The following is a 13,770-nucleotide window of genomic DNA, read 5'->3' on the forward strand; positions in this document are numbered from 1 at the left end:
TTATCCTTCTCACTAAAGAATGAATACCAGATAAAAAGGGAGCCGACAGCTGGCCCAGAGCCAAAAAGAAAGCTTTCAGGCACAAAAATTGCCGAGAACAATGTTCTGCGCTCAGAATTTTTTTACATGCAACTCTGTACAGACAAGACAGGCATATCTGGCAACATGGCTAAGAATATACATTTATGATGGAGTACACTGCCTTTTAAAAAGAGAAATAAATTAGAGATTAACGCCTTTTATGCAAGCTGCAAGGAGAAGAATTCCTGGAGCAATTCAATTCAGCTCAAGGAACAAGGCTTCTTTCAAAAAGTCACCCTTTAACTGGGAAGGGCGCTTCTTTGCAGGGAGTCTGAACTGAGAAATATGCAGCTCCTTGCTTTCTATTTATAGTCATTCAGGCAGTGAATAGCCTCATTCCAAATGCCACAAGGCATACTCACAACCTTTTATTCCAGAGACCTGATTTGTGTTTCATTTCAAAAAGTCCAGCCTGATGAGGAGGGGGAAAAAAAAAAAAGAGGGAGGGAGGGAGAAAAACGGCAACGCGTCCTGCAACAGAAACACTTTTTCCCCCCAACTTGTCCTTTATGAAGCTGGTGCTGGAGAGTGTGGAAAAGAGGGTGGGTTTTTATTTAGAAACTTCCCTATGGGAAGGGAAAGAAAGTGCAAGCTTTGAAAGTGGATGCATTTTTACTCATTTAACACTGAATGCCAGTTGCCCTGCAATTTAAGCAAGTCTGGGGGAAGGAGAAAAAGGAGTGAGGGGTGAAAGCATTTCAATTACTTGGCTTTGAAGGACCCTTCTGAATGAGAAAGAGACAGAAAACACTTGTCAAATGCAAGTTCAAGTGAAAGCCACTTCTGCCAATGAAGTGTGCAGATGGCTGTGGGGGTTCCGCTGAACCCTAACTGGGCCTCTATTATGTCTTTATTGCTCACAAAAAGGCAAGGTTCACCTTCAGTTTAGAATAAGTTAGCATCCTTTCCCACAGAATGACTCTGGTCAATCAAGCCAAGCAAAGGAAGTCCTCCTTTGAGTGACTGCTATCCCATCAGTGCACTGAAGAATTTTTAGAAAGGATAAATAGACACAAAAACCTTTGGTCTCATCCACACTACCGACATTTATCAGAAAAATTTCCCACCACTGCAGGCAATCTTGGGAGAACTGGGGTAGGCTGGTGGTGGCTGTCATGTATGTCTGTTAGATTTCTCTCTCGTTAGGCCTGGATGATATGAGTCTAAAAACGGCACTGCCAGCTTTCAAAATTTCAGTAATAAGATGTGGCATGAAAAGCAAGTTCCACACCTTTATTTGTAGTGTGAGTTCTTCAGAAGCATGGGAACCTCACCAGGCCAGCCCGGCACGCCAAGTTTCCTGTTTCTTACAGCATCCAGGTTTCACATGTTTCATAACCAAAAATTGCAGGAATTCATGCTGATAGGCACCTGTGGTACCATCACCTGCCCTCCCAGCACTGCTCAAGACAATCCAGATGGAACAGTCCAATATGATGCTCTGCGGTGCTGGGAAATACCATCACTAATGCAGATGCCTTAAAAAAAATGACCCAACAAAGCTGAAATAGGAGGCTGGAATTTGTGTTTGTGGCACAAAACTCTGTAGTCTTCATTTGAAAAGCTCACACCTAAGGTCACTAAACGCCAAGGAAGGGTTCACACAAGAGCAGGGGGAGGACTTTTTCCCAGCAAAAAGTTAGTTCGCAAAATACGGTGACAAACCAACCTACCCAATAGGGCAAACTCTGCATATTGGCACCACTATCTCCAAAACACAGAGAAACAAGTGTCCTTCAACACTGCTGTAAGACGGTATTCATGGGATCACAACTGCTGGGCAGCAAAAATCACCTTCCCTCTAGGTTAGAGGCAAGCTGTGTAAGGCAAATTCACCATTATTCTTAGGAAAATACAGAAGAAAGTAGGAAAATTAAATCATAAAAGGTAACAAGGTATTCAAAGGAAATCACTCATAGCTATTGGCAAACAACACAGCAAGCAACTTCGAGAAGGTTACCAAGTTAAAACCTCTCAAGTATCCTACCTGCTAGTCTGACAAACTCAAAGTTACTCCAACTTCCACAGAAGCCAACTTTTTCTCAGCAATTGGAAAAAGACACGCTTACTCTGTGCCAGAATATACATCAGGTTCTCTTAAAGGGGGCTCATTTCCACACTTCATAGGTACAGAAGCCTTTGTACCACTACATACAAAATCCCTCTTTTAAATACAGGAAGCTGATCCCAGCCATGGAAGTAAAGCAGAATTCTCTCCCTAGCAAGAGGAAAAGGAAAAGAAGATATCAGATAGCCTAAAATAATTCTTCAGGGAGAAAGGAGAGCCCCAAAAATGTAAAACTCAAATAATTCTTCAACTTTGTAGTTTAATACATCCTCAGGATTTCCTCTATAAATACAGCAAAAGCTGCACATACAGAAGTAATTCCTGAGCACTCCACAAAAACCAAATTTAGAAGCTGCCTGTCAGTTGCTTCTTTTTTAAGTTGTCCCTTTAAAAGAGTAGTACAAAACAAAAGAGTTCCTGGATAAATCCACAAGATTTAGAGGTTTTTATGGCAATGCAGCAGCTCTAATAAATCACAAATAGTTATAGATCAATGTAAGTTCATAGCGGTACAAATTTGAGTTTGGAAAGACTCAAAGGAGTATTTAAACTGGCAGCAGCCAATATCTGTGTATTTTTTCACTTCGAAGCTATTGGATACAGTACCAAGCAGGGCATATAAAAGTTTAGGAGAATCCCTGATCAAACCATCCTATGGAAGGATCTCATTCAATCAAACCATTATTTGAGTTTTCTACTAGTGCATTAAGTGATGTGACTAACACAGGCCACATCATCTCCTGTATCATCTAGGTGAGACGAGAAGTCCCTGCTACAAATGCTTCTACACAATGGGGTTTTGCTGCAAGCCTGGTTTTGCTCTATTTCTTTACAGATGAGAATTTCTGGTTACTTATGATGCTGAAGACAAGGTCAACTAATATGAACCTTGCACTTGGAACAGAGAAACAGAACTCCTTGATGTTTTTCAGTTCATGAAAATTGGGCAAGGGGGAAAGAGAGAAGGTTAATCCAGTACTCAGCACAACCCCTAAGAAAAAATTCTCTTTACTACAGAAGAGATTCGCCTTTATTGTAGAAAATCCATTTATGCTCAACAGTAGCCCAGACAACAGTCTTCACTTCAGACATGTAACTGCCTTTTCCATACGTACGGCCTAGGCTGTGAGGAAAAGAACTGGCACCTTGAATTTGATTTGTAGTTAGTTATCTGGGAAATCTCAGCTTAAAGAATTAAGAATGTGCTCATGGCACCTCATGCTGCCAAGGAGACGCGGTACCTACCTTGAGGACTGAAGCCTCCACACCCCCTGTAGACAGGGCTGCTGCACTTCAGCCAAAAGGTGATAAAGACCAGACTAACTGAGGCTAGGTCATCATTCACCTGCAGAGGCACTCCCCATCCCATCCCATCCCACCCAGAACAGCAGAAAAAAATTTTCTCAAGACTGCTGAAGAATGGAAAGTTTTATATGTCTCCAAGAGCACTACTGAACACAGGATGGAACCAGCCACAGCTAGGATATGCTCCTTATAACAGACACTTTCTTCTTCAACACTGTCATACCTTTCACTTGCTCAGGGTTCAGATACAAGTTCACCTGGCAGCTAACACTGAAAGGGGACAGGAGGAAATGCACCTCCGTTAGGTTTATCTTCTTCCCTTCGGTCAATGAGTCTTTCTGCTCTGTGAACACTTCCTTTCTACTTAGCTTAGAGCAGAAAGGTGTGACCCTTCTGTTCTGATAAAGCATCTCATTCTGTGAAACTGGATCTGACTTTCAACAGCTCCCACACTTGGCAAAAGTCCTCTTAGAAGTAAACAAAGCTCATGTGGTGCAAGGTATAAAATACATATTGAAATGCCTAACTAAGCAGTAAGCAAAACACAGACAAACTGATCTTGTAATTAGAAGAGTGGAGCTAGAAGGCTCTATGCTCCTGAACAGGATATGTGCATTGTTTGTTGGCAGGTAGAGGCTGGCTATACTTCTGTTTTCCAGAAAGAGGTAGTATCACATCAGGAAATCCTGAACCACAATTCAGGGTTTAGAAACATGTAACACACTCAGAAGAGTTTAAATTCACTAAAAGCCATTAAGATCTGAAATCACTCATCAGTCTGACCTGTTGAGTATTACAGACCATTGTATGTCATCTCAGCAGTCTGTTCCCCACTACGGGCTGGTGTGTACAAGGCTGGACAAACTGCAGCATCATTTCTATGATAGCAAATCAGTCAAGAAAGATCATTCCAAATATGCATGAGCAGAAAACTCTTAATTGCAGAGGAAGTTGAGACTCCATTAACATCCCTGGGAGTCTGAACTGAGGTGCTTACTCCTGACCCCAAATCTGGTGATGAGGCTGATGTTGCAAGCAGAACACAGCCAACAGGCAGATGAGAGAGTGGGGATTCCTAAATAAGAGAGAATAAAAGACCCTCTTCCCCTGGCTGCCAAGTTTCCTTCTTCTTCCTGCAAGTGCACACCCCTGTGAGACCTCATATAATCTCGTAGAATTAGAATTTCTTTTTGTTGAAGATACAGCTCTCTTCCCTCCCAGAAAGTCTGTGTTCCATCCCAGCAAAGTCCCTCTGGGAAAAGCAAATGGAACTGATTTGTCATCAGTAGTAACAAAGTCTAAGAACTGTCAGAACCCTGTAACAACATTTTAAGGTATCCTTCCTCCAAATGACTCTTCCTGTCCATTCTACAATGGCTATGTGGCTCCTGGTAAAAATCTGGTCCCAAGCTCACTAGTACAGATTATTCCCCTCCAGAAGCTTAAAAGACAGTTCGTTATACACCAGGTTTTTGGACACTGCTACAAACAGAGCTCTCATGTGATAAAGTTTGCTAAGCAGCTCCTTTCAAGTGAAACAAAAAAATCCCCGTCCTCCTACAACAGCATTCATGCTTGCTGGTGCTTCAAGCTAAACACAGGGCAATACAGAGGCCTAACAGCTACCTCAGCTTAATAAGAACACAGTGGTATATAACACTCACAAACCACACAGACAATCTCCAACAAAAAACATACCCAGTGGCCATAAACATGCACACATGTCACTCCAACAACAACACAGCTTAATGCCAGTCAGGAGAGTAGTGCACTGCAAACAGAGAAACGAAAAGTGGCAGCATCCAAAGGAGCAGCCCAGGCTGCAGGAATACATTGCTGAACAGAGCTGTATCAACAGCAGGGGTGAACACATGGTTCGCCAGCCCAATTCTGACATGTGCTATTCAACATGAACATATTGTATGTCAACATCATGTGATGCGTATCACTTCAGATATGTAGCACTTGCAGCGGGAAACAATGTAATTTACAAATTTATCAGGAGTAAAAAGCATAGGATGTAGTAAAAAATACAGGAGATGCATATATATCTAATTCATCTAAGGATCACAGTGTAAGCTTCAATTAATAACATTTCTTTGCCACAGTTTTAAATTGAATTGGATCAAATGTCACTAAGAAGTTCCAAAAAAAATCCCACTGAAATTAAGGCTCCCTCACAATTACAAATCAAAGTGATTTTATTAATGCACCTGCCTATTTAGACTGATCTGAGATTGTAGATCTGCTCTTTCAATTAAGGGGATACTGCATTCCTTACTTCTAGATCTATTTAACTTTTCTGTTCTCATATATTAATATAAATAAGTGGTGTGAGGATTATTTACATTAAATAAGTATAAATAGGTCTTCTGAAACACATTTATATTTATAGAAAAACAATGCTTTGAGATTTTTATAGCTAATTAGCGTGTGGCAATAAGTTTAAATTAGTTGATCTCCCTATGAGATTTGCCTGTTTCAATAAACCAGTCAGAGTATCTTCCAAGTAGTTTATTACACTACATAGGTTTTTTTAATCCTTTGGTGAAAAATGCCAATGCAGAGAAACCACACACAAAAATGTATCAGTTATGAGAAAATGTCTCAAGTATAAAGTAAACACTGCATCTTTTAGGTCAAATGATTGGAAAATAAAGTGTAAGACATGAAGTATACTTGGACTTGTTTAGAAAACGCAGCCATAAGTTAATGATTATTTTTTCTCCCCAGTACAACTGACTTCCACAAATCCTACCCCTATATTTAAGTTACAAACTCTTACAAATATCCTTTTACATTATTTATGCAGAATGTGATCAACAACACACTAATTATAAAGATTGTTTCCTGAAATTTCAAGGACAGAGCACATAACTGCATCTTGGAAAGAAATTTCAATGAGCTCCCTGATTGTCATCTGGTGCTGACTTACACTTTAAACTTAAAACACCTTATAAACTTGCAAAGAACTACTGTATGTGATGTGTTATTGTGTACATGACAGTTATGTGATTATGAATCTCCCACAAAAAAAACAAATGAAGGACATTTGTCAACAGAAGGGAAAGGGAAGAGGGGGATGAGGGGAAGCTGACAGAAGGGATAGTCTGCCAAATACTTATTTCAAGAATATTGCACAAGCTCAACTAAAATGCATACGTAATAACAGGCACCTGAAAATTTCATAATTGCTCATTATGCAACTATACCTTAGGCACTTTAAGCAAATACTGAAGAAATAATACATGGGAAAACCTGGCTTACCACAAATGTTTTGAAAGGAGAATTAGGAAACTATACACGTGGGCTTTTGCTTCTCTCTCTGCTGGAACCCTGTAATCCTTATTAATCTGCTGTTTGTTCCTGGAAAGTAACTTTTCTCTGTCAGTAAAATCCAAAATTCAGTTGGATTAATCCATGCCCCTTACTTGTAGCTGAAGCTGTGTGCACAGACACACGATTTTGACAGACACGACTCAAAATTTGCTATCTATTTTCTATTTGCCGTACACTCTATCAAAGTAATTAAAAAAAATAAACTTAAAACCTGGGAACAATGTTACCACAGGGTGCCAAATTTGCAGCAAAAGCCCTGTAGGCTCCTGTCACGCAAAATTTTGACAAGCCTTGCCAAGTGGTTTCTTCAGGATGCAAACTGCTTGCTAAGTGACTGGGCCCTTTGTGTCGCAGTTGAATGCTGCAGATGGGAAGGTTAGAAAAGGGGTTTTGACAGGAAAGGGTAACTGCTGTTTTCACCCTGTGAAGTTCTCTGTGCACAAATAAAACACAGTCTCCTGGTACAGGACGGTGCTTGGTGTAGGCTCAACAGCTCTGCAGAGATTATTTTCTAATTGTGCAAGAGCGCACCCAAAAGTAACGTCGCAGTGTGTTACCAGAACCGAACAAATCCACCCCTGAAACAAACCAGCCAACCCACCCAGAGGCATTCATAGCACATTTCAAACCCGAGGTCCAGGAAAAACAGGACAGATGCCTTCAGCCTATCAACTTTCCAAGCTGTACAAAGTTCATTCACTGTTTAGGAACTTTAAATTCGAACAGGCCTTCCCAGTGAGAATAAGATGACTCCCTGCAGATCTAAAATACCAGAAACCAGAGCAGAATACCAAGCAGAGATACACACAAATATGCACAACCTATATTCACTCTTGTGTTTTTTTCTATGTGGAAAGCAGTTGAAGGCATGCCATGTGATGAAAGCAATTGTCAATTACCATCTAACAGTGATTTGGGATCCCACCTTCAGCATAGACAAGGCAGCACCTTCTTTGCTTTCTGCAGCAGAGTGCAGCTGCAGAGTGCAACTTTCTGAACTGTGTAGGGGCAAAACACTTGGTTGAAGACTTCCTTCTTCAGGAGCACTCAGCATAAATCTGAATGTCATTTTAGGTGAAGCAAGAACTCCCTCCTTGCAGTGTAACAAGAGAGTAAACCACCCAAAACATTAGGTTTTTTTCTTTTTTTTCCTATTGCTACCTAATGAGCTACAAAATAGTTGGAGCTTACTATCTACCATCTCATTTATGCTGGTCTTAGGTGCTAACAGAAACGAAATTTATCCAGTAACAAACTTCAAGGTAGTGTTAGGTGCCTACTGGGAAAAAAGAAAAATCCCAATACCCAGCTGGGTCAACTATAGTATAAGATATACACATGTATCTTCAACTTGAAATCTGCTGATTTTTGTTTCTGACAAGCTGTGGATACCTACATACGCTTACAGAACAGATCACTGAGACACTGGCTGCTGCTACAGTGGCATGTTCTTGGCAACAAAACACAAGCATGGGAAAATGAGTTTATGCTGAATGACTTCAGCAGCAAGTGAAACTGGAAATGCCCCACCTCAAACACCATACAGTGAGGTTTTGTGCATATTAGGGCCAGTAGAGTTGCACAAAAGAAAATCTGAGTTAATAAAAAGCCCTTACATTGGTTTCTCTGGTTTTCCTAGACTTTGATGTCAAACCAAACAGTATCGCTGGATTTGCTGCCTGACAGTGAAGCGAGACAGACTGAACAGATTGCTTAACTCCATAAAACACAAGGCACAACTTTGGCCCCAGCTATAAAAGGTGGCATCTGGAATGTTCCTTGTCCTGCAAGCTGAAAGGTAAGGGGAGACAGGATCTCTCTGGTAGTCAAACTCAGTATTAGCTATTGCCAAACACTGAAGTTAAATTTCTGGAGCTAGCAGACAGTCTAGTTTCCTCTCTTCCTTAGGGCAAAATCTTTAGAAAGCAGTCATTCCTCAAAATTTATTTATCTAAATTATTTATCAAAAAATGCTGCATATGCTACTGCCCCAAACAACATTAAAACTCAATTGATTTCACAGGCCAAAGTAGAAAATTTCCTCCTCAAATTCAGGTGCAGACTGTCTACATGGTTTTCAAAGCCATAGGTACATTAAAAATTACTTCCTGTCCACAAATCTGGACACCACATAATCATTAACATCCTGAAATATGGCTTTCCAGAGCCTCCATCCACTGGCTCCTGTACATGAACCTCACATTAAGCCTTCTGCATACAGCAATTTTAGATAGCAGTTCCAAGCACCACAGACAAGCCAAAACATCTTTTAAACAAATTTTACCTGAGTGTCCCAATTTGTTGCAAAAGCCTCAGGTAAAACCTGAGATTTCAAGCAGTTAAATTACACTTGGAGCAATGTAGACATAACAAACACAACATTTCTTGCAGAAGTTTTCTGAACCATATGAATGTACTTCCTTTTTTCTCAAAAATGTCTTGTTATGCTAAATATTTTAATATTAATGAAACAACAGACTCCTTCAAAAATGGGTACATGTACCCAAGACAAGGCTGCAGATGAGAACTGCACTTGTTTTCTACAAATGCACCCAAGTATGGCTCTATTACTCACCTCGATTTTATCTGTTTTTGCATCTCCCCAGTAAAGCTTGTTTTTTTCAAGATCCAGTGCCAAGCCATTAGGCCACCCAAGGGATGTATTCACCAGAACTCGCCTTTCTGAGCCATCCAAATAAGCACATTCTATCTTTGGACTTTCACCCCAGTCTGTCCAATACATGTAGCTGTAAAAAAAAAAAAAAAAAAAAAAAAGAGGGGGAACAGTTAATGTATGCAACAGGCAAAACAAGTAAGTGTTAAGATCTGTGCTGCTTTCTGCTTCCCCAACAGCAGCAAACAAGCCAACTCAAACTGTAATCAGTGAAGACAATATTAAGTTTGAGCAGTAAATAAATTAAACTATTGAAAATATGCAGTGGCCCAATTCTTTCATAGTTAGGATAACACTGAAGATGCAGAGAAAAGAAAATTCAACCAAACACCCAGAGTATAGGTTCATTGAAGAACACTATATTTATAAGTCACCTTTTGTGTACACAGTTATAAAAGGGATGAAGCAAGGGAAAAGCAGCCATTTTCTGAATATCTGACAAACAGTACACACATCATCCTGCAATTTGCACTTTCTCAGTTTCAGGAGACCACAAGCTGGATCCAAAGAGCTACCACAGGGCTACCACTAAACACAAAACTTACCCCATTACAGGATTGAGCACTATGGCTCGAGGCTCATCTAGGTTTTCTGAGATAAGTATCTTCCTTGACGTCCCATTCAGCCGGGTCACTTCAATGCGGTCTGTGCCAGTATCAGTCCAGTACAGGTTCCTGGCCACCCAATCCACAGCAATGCCATCTGGATGGTTGATTTCCGTGGTCACCAGAGTCTGGGCTCCAGCGCCATCAAGATAAGCCCGACGAATTGCCCGGACATCGTCATCAGTCCAGTAGATGTAGCCTTCCACAGGGTCATAGTCTATGGCAATTGCATGTCTGATGTTGTCTATCTGCAGAATAATGTCAGTGAAATCCGGCATGTCCAGGGAAATCCTCCTCAAGTCAGTTCTTCTAGCGAGTAGCAAGACTTCCTCAGCACCTGGGGAGAAAAGCATTCACGGCATCATTCCCATTGCTACTGACGTGAAGATTTCAGTAGAGCACAGCAGGCTGTGAACTGCTACTGTTGCTGTAACAAGAAGAGATTTCCTTAAATAAGGACATCAAACTTTCATGAAAATATAGACTTGGTTATATTTTAGATGACAATTTCTCCTAGCCTTCTAAACTAGTACAGACCATAGCAATCTGTCTCTAGAATCTAAAAAAAAAAATAATTTGGTGGGTGCAGGTCCAAATATTTCATCACATTATAGAGACTTGCTCAGCCAAATGTCTCACTAGCTCTATCAGTGCACTAAACAAGTTTTCACACATGCCCTACGCAATAAATGACAGGGGCTAACAGAAGACTGGAGTATTTTGTAAACAAACTCCATTAATGATTTGCTCCAGACAGTCCAACAAGAAAACAAGTCACAGCCACAGCAAGTATTTATCATTTGGCCAAAGTGGACACCAAACTAATTCTAAGGTAACAGGATTGGTGCTCTTTTCTGTCCTTTATTCTTCCTCCCCACCACAAAGTTTCCCTGCTTGTGGAAGGGGTGCCAAACAACAATTTGGAGTATATTTCAAGGACAAATGGCATCTTTAGTGCTGTCTGACACTGAAGTGGCAGCTTCTTTTATTAGTGAAAAAAAAGGACAGACAGCAGAATGTGCAGTTGCTTAATAAAGTTTCCCTACATCCACCCATGCATGCTTCAGTACAAAAAGAGAAGTATGAGGGTTTTTTTCCTACTTCTGTTACCAAGTTGATGCTGTGTATTTTGAAAACTGACAAGGAAATTTTATTGTTTAGCAATACTCCAAAACTGGAAACCTGAATAAAAGTCATTTGTTGTATTTCATTCAGACCAGCAAACATCAGTAGGAGGTGGCAATTTCCAGTTCCCCCCAACAGCTCAGACTGAATGAAAATGGCCAACATGGGGACATATCTTTTGAGCCCACTAAGAATAACAGAAATTCAAATCCTCATGAGAATATTCTTCTAGAAATATTTCACACCCAGACACGCTTATGGAGTTCTGGAGACTCAGAGGTTGAATTTATTGTACAACAAAACTAAATTCACATTCACTAAGGGTGCTGGATTTACTTTTGGGATTGGAAGTCAGGGTTTAGCCTCTACATAATATCTTAGAAGCTCTGAAAAGAAATAATGCTCAGGACACAAGGGTATAATGACAGAAACTAAAAAGATTAAAAGAGCAGTATTTTAACATAATTTAAACACTTTGAACTACCTCAAGTCATTGCAGCTCCTGGACAAAGCAGTGCTGCTCTCCTCCTTGCCATGGGCTGCTTGTTCTTACTTCTGTATCACCCCTTCTCACACACAAGCACAGCATGGCTTTGTACTATGGCTGCGTGTTGCAAACCACACCAAAGAGCTAATCCAAACAAAAACTAACTCCATAGAAATAAAGTCATCAGCCTAAGTTAACAACCAGACCTGCACAGCTCCACAAACATTTGTGTGGGCACAGGGAGGGGCTCCAGCAAGAACACTTCTCCCAGTCAGCATCAGCTGGCCGGGTTTGATAAGGACAGCACCACTTTGAGGGAAGGCTTGGGTAGAAGGAGAGAAACAACAACTTGGAGCTCAAAACCCCCCTGGAGAAAAGGGAGGAGTGAAAGCCCACTCATTCATGACAGCAAAGCAAGAGAGACATCTACCATCACACATCCACAATAGATTTTCTAACTTCAAAGGTTTCAGAAAGACTGTTCCTTACGCTTGAAACTTCTGCTCTCTTCTCTGGACATAGCAAAACTAGTAACCTTTCTGCTGAGGGAACATCATGCCTCAGCAATGGGTAGAAGGCACTGCTAGCAAAAGTATTCATTTTCAAAAGCTTTATGAATGTCTTGGATTTTAGCACCTTTACTAAATAAAAACAATAGGATACATAAACCAGATTTTGATATTTTAAATTATCACAACACAGCAACTGCAGCAGAACCAAATACCTCATGTAACAAGGTTTTATGTCTAGCTCCTATGCTTCTGAAATATTTCATTATGGGAGTCAAAATAAAAACTGTTTAGTGAAAGTTAAGTAAAAATTCAGGCCTCAAAACTCAGAATGGAAAGGGGGATGTATCTGGTCATCTACGTGCTCCACAAACACAGAAGGGTTTAAAATTATACATTTAAAAAGACAGGTGAGGCAAGTGAGCTGTTGGATTTGCTTTTTACTGAAGAGAACACCTGGAAGGCATGGCACTCTGTCTCAGGGAGGATGATGAGCGAGTCAAGAGTTTATGGGTTGGGATTAAAGAACAGACCAGCAAGGGTGAACCTCTGTGTTTGTTATAGGACACCAGATCAGGAGGAGCAAGCGGATGAAGTCTTTTACAGACAGCTGGAAGGAGCCTCACAGTCACAGTCCCTGTTTCTTAGGGGTGACTTCAGCCACCCCGATCTCTGCTGGAGGAACAGCACAGTGCAGGAGGCTCCTGCAGAGCACCGATGACAACTTTCTAACACAAGCGGCAGAGAGGCCAGCGAGGAAAGATGTGCTGCTGGACCTCATACTAACAACAAAGAACTGACTGGGGATATGAATGTTGGGGGCAGCCTTGGCTGCAGTGACCATGAGATGGTGCAGCATAGGATCCTGCAATGAAGAAGCAGGGTCCTGAGTAAAGTCCTAAAGAGACAACTGATCTCTTCAGTGATCTTCTTGAAAGAATCTCATGGGAACATACCCTAGAGGGAAGAGGGGTCCAAGAGATGTCGTTAATACTCAGGGAACAGCACAGAAGCTGTTCAGACACTGACAGCACTCAAGTCTATGCCGACCTTAACTTCCAAATTTCTACTGTATTAATGCAATCATAATATTGAAGTACAAGTAGTGTGAAGCAGAGGACCATCAAATACATGCCTAGCAAATGATAACACAGCAATTACTAATATTACATGTATTTCTAGGACAACCAACATTACAAGCCTCATGGCATGGGAACAAACAGATAAGAATCAAATGCATGCGTTTTGCCTCTTCACACAAGGGATTACAGGTTCACCTTGGTTCACTGTGAACATGTTCAGAGACAGAGGAAGGAACAGTCAGTCCAAGGCCTGGATTATGTCTAGAAATGATGACTAGACAACAGGCTGAAAGACAGTTAACATTCCCCTAAAATTCACAAGTAGTACCAAAACAGCCTTCACTTCCTCACAGCAGTAATAATTAGATTGCTCTCATCCAGCTCTGTGATACGTTCACCTCTGCACAAGACCGCACATTTATTTGCACGCAAAATATTCTTTTGACCAGCTACAGGACAGCCCAGACACCTCGAAGGAACTACATTACTAGAATC

At 40.9% G+C, this 13,770-nt stretch overlaps 1 protein-coding gene across 1 annotated transcript in view; it reads right to left on the reverse strand.

The window, feature by feature from the left end:
* LRP5 (LDL receptor related protein 5) overlaps positions 1-13,770 on the reverse strand; it is a 141,974-nt gene that overhangs the window by 62,791 nt on the left and 65,413 nt on the right. The window contains exons 6-7 of the mRNA XM_048307064.1: positions 10,013-10,409; positions 9,369-9,540 (exon numbers count right to left, since the gene is read on the reverse strand). Coding sequence (XP_048163021.1) covers positions 9,369-9,540; positions 10,013-10,409 — 569 coding nt within the window. The remainder of the gene's footprint in view (positions 1-9,368; positions 9,541-10,012; positions 10,410-13,770) is intronic.

This window comes from Corvus hawaiiensis, chromosome 6 (assembly GCF_020740725.1).
Source record: "Corvus hawaiiensis isolate bCorHaw1 chromosome 6, bCorHaw1.pri.cur, whole genome shotgun sequence".
Taxonomy (NCBI): Eukaryota; Metazoa; Chordata; class Aves; order Passeriformes; family Corvidae; genus Corvus; species Corvus hawaiiensis.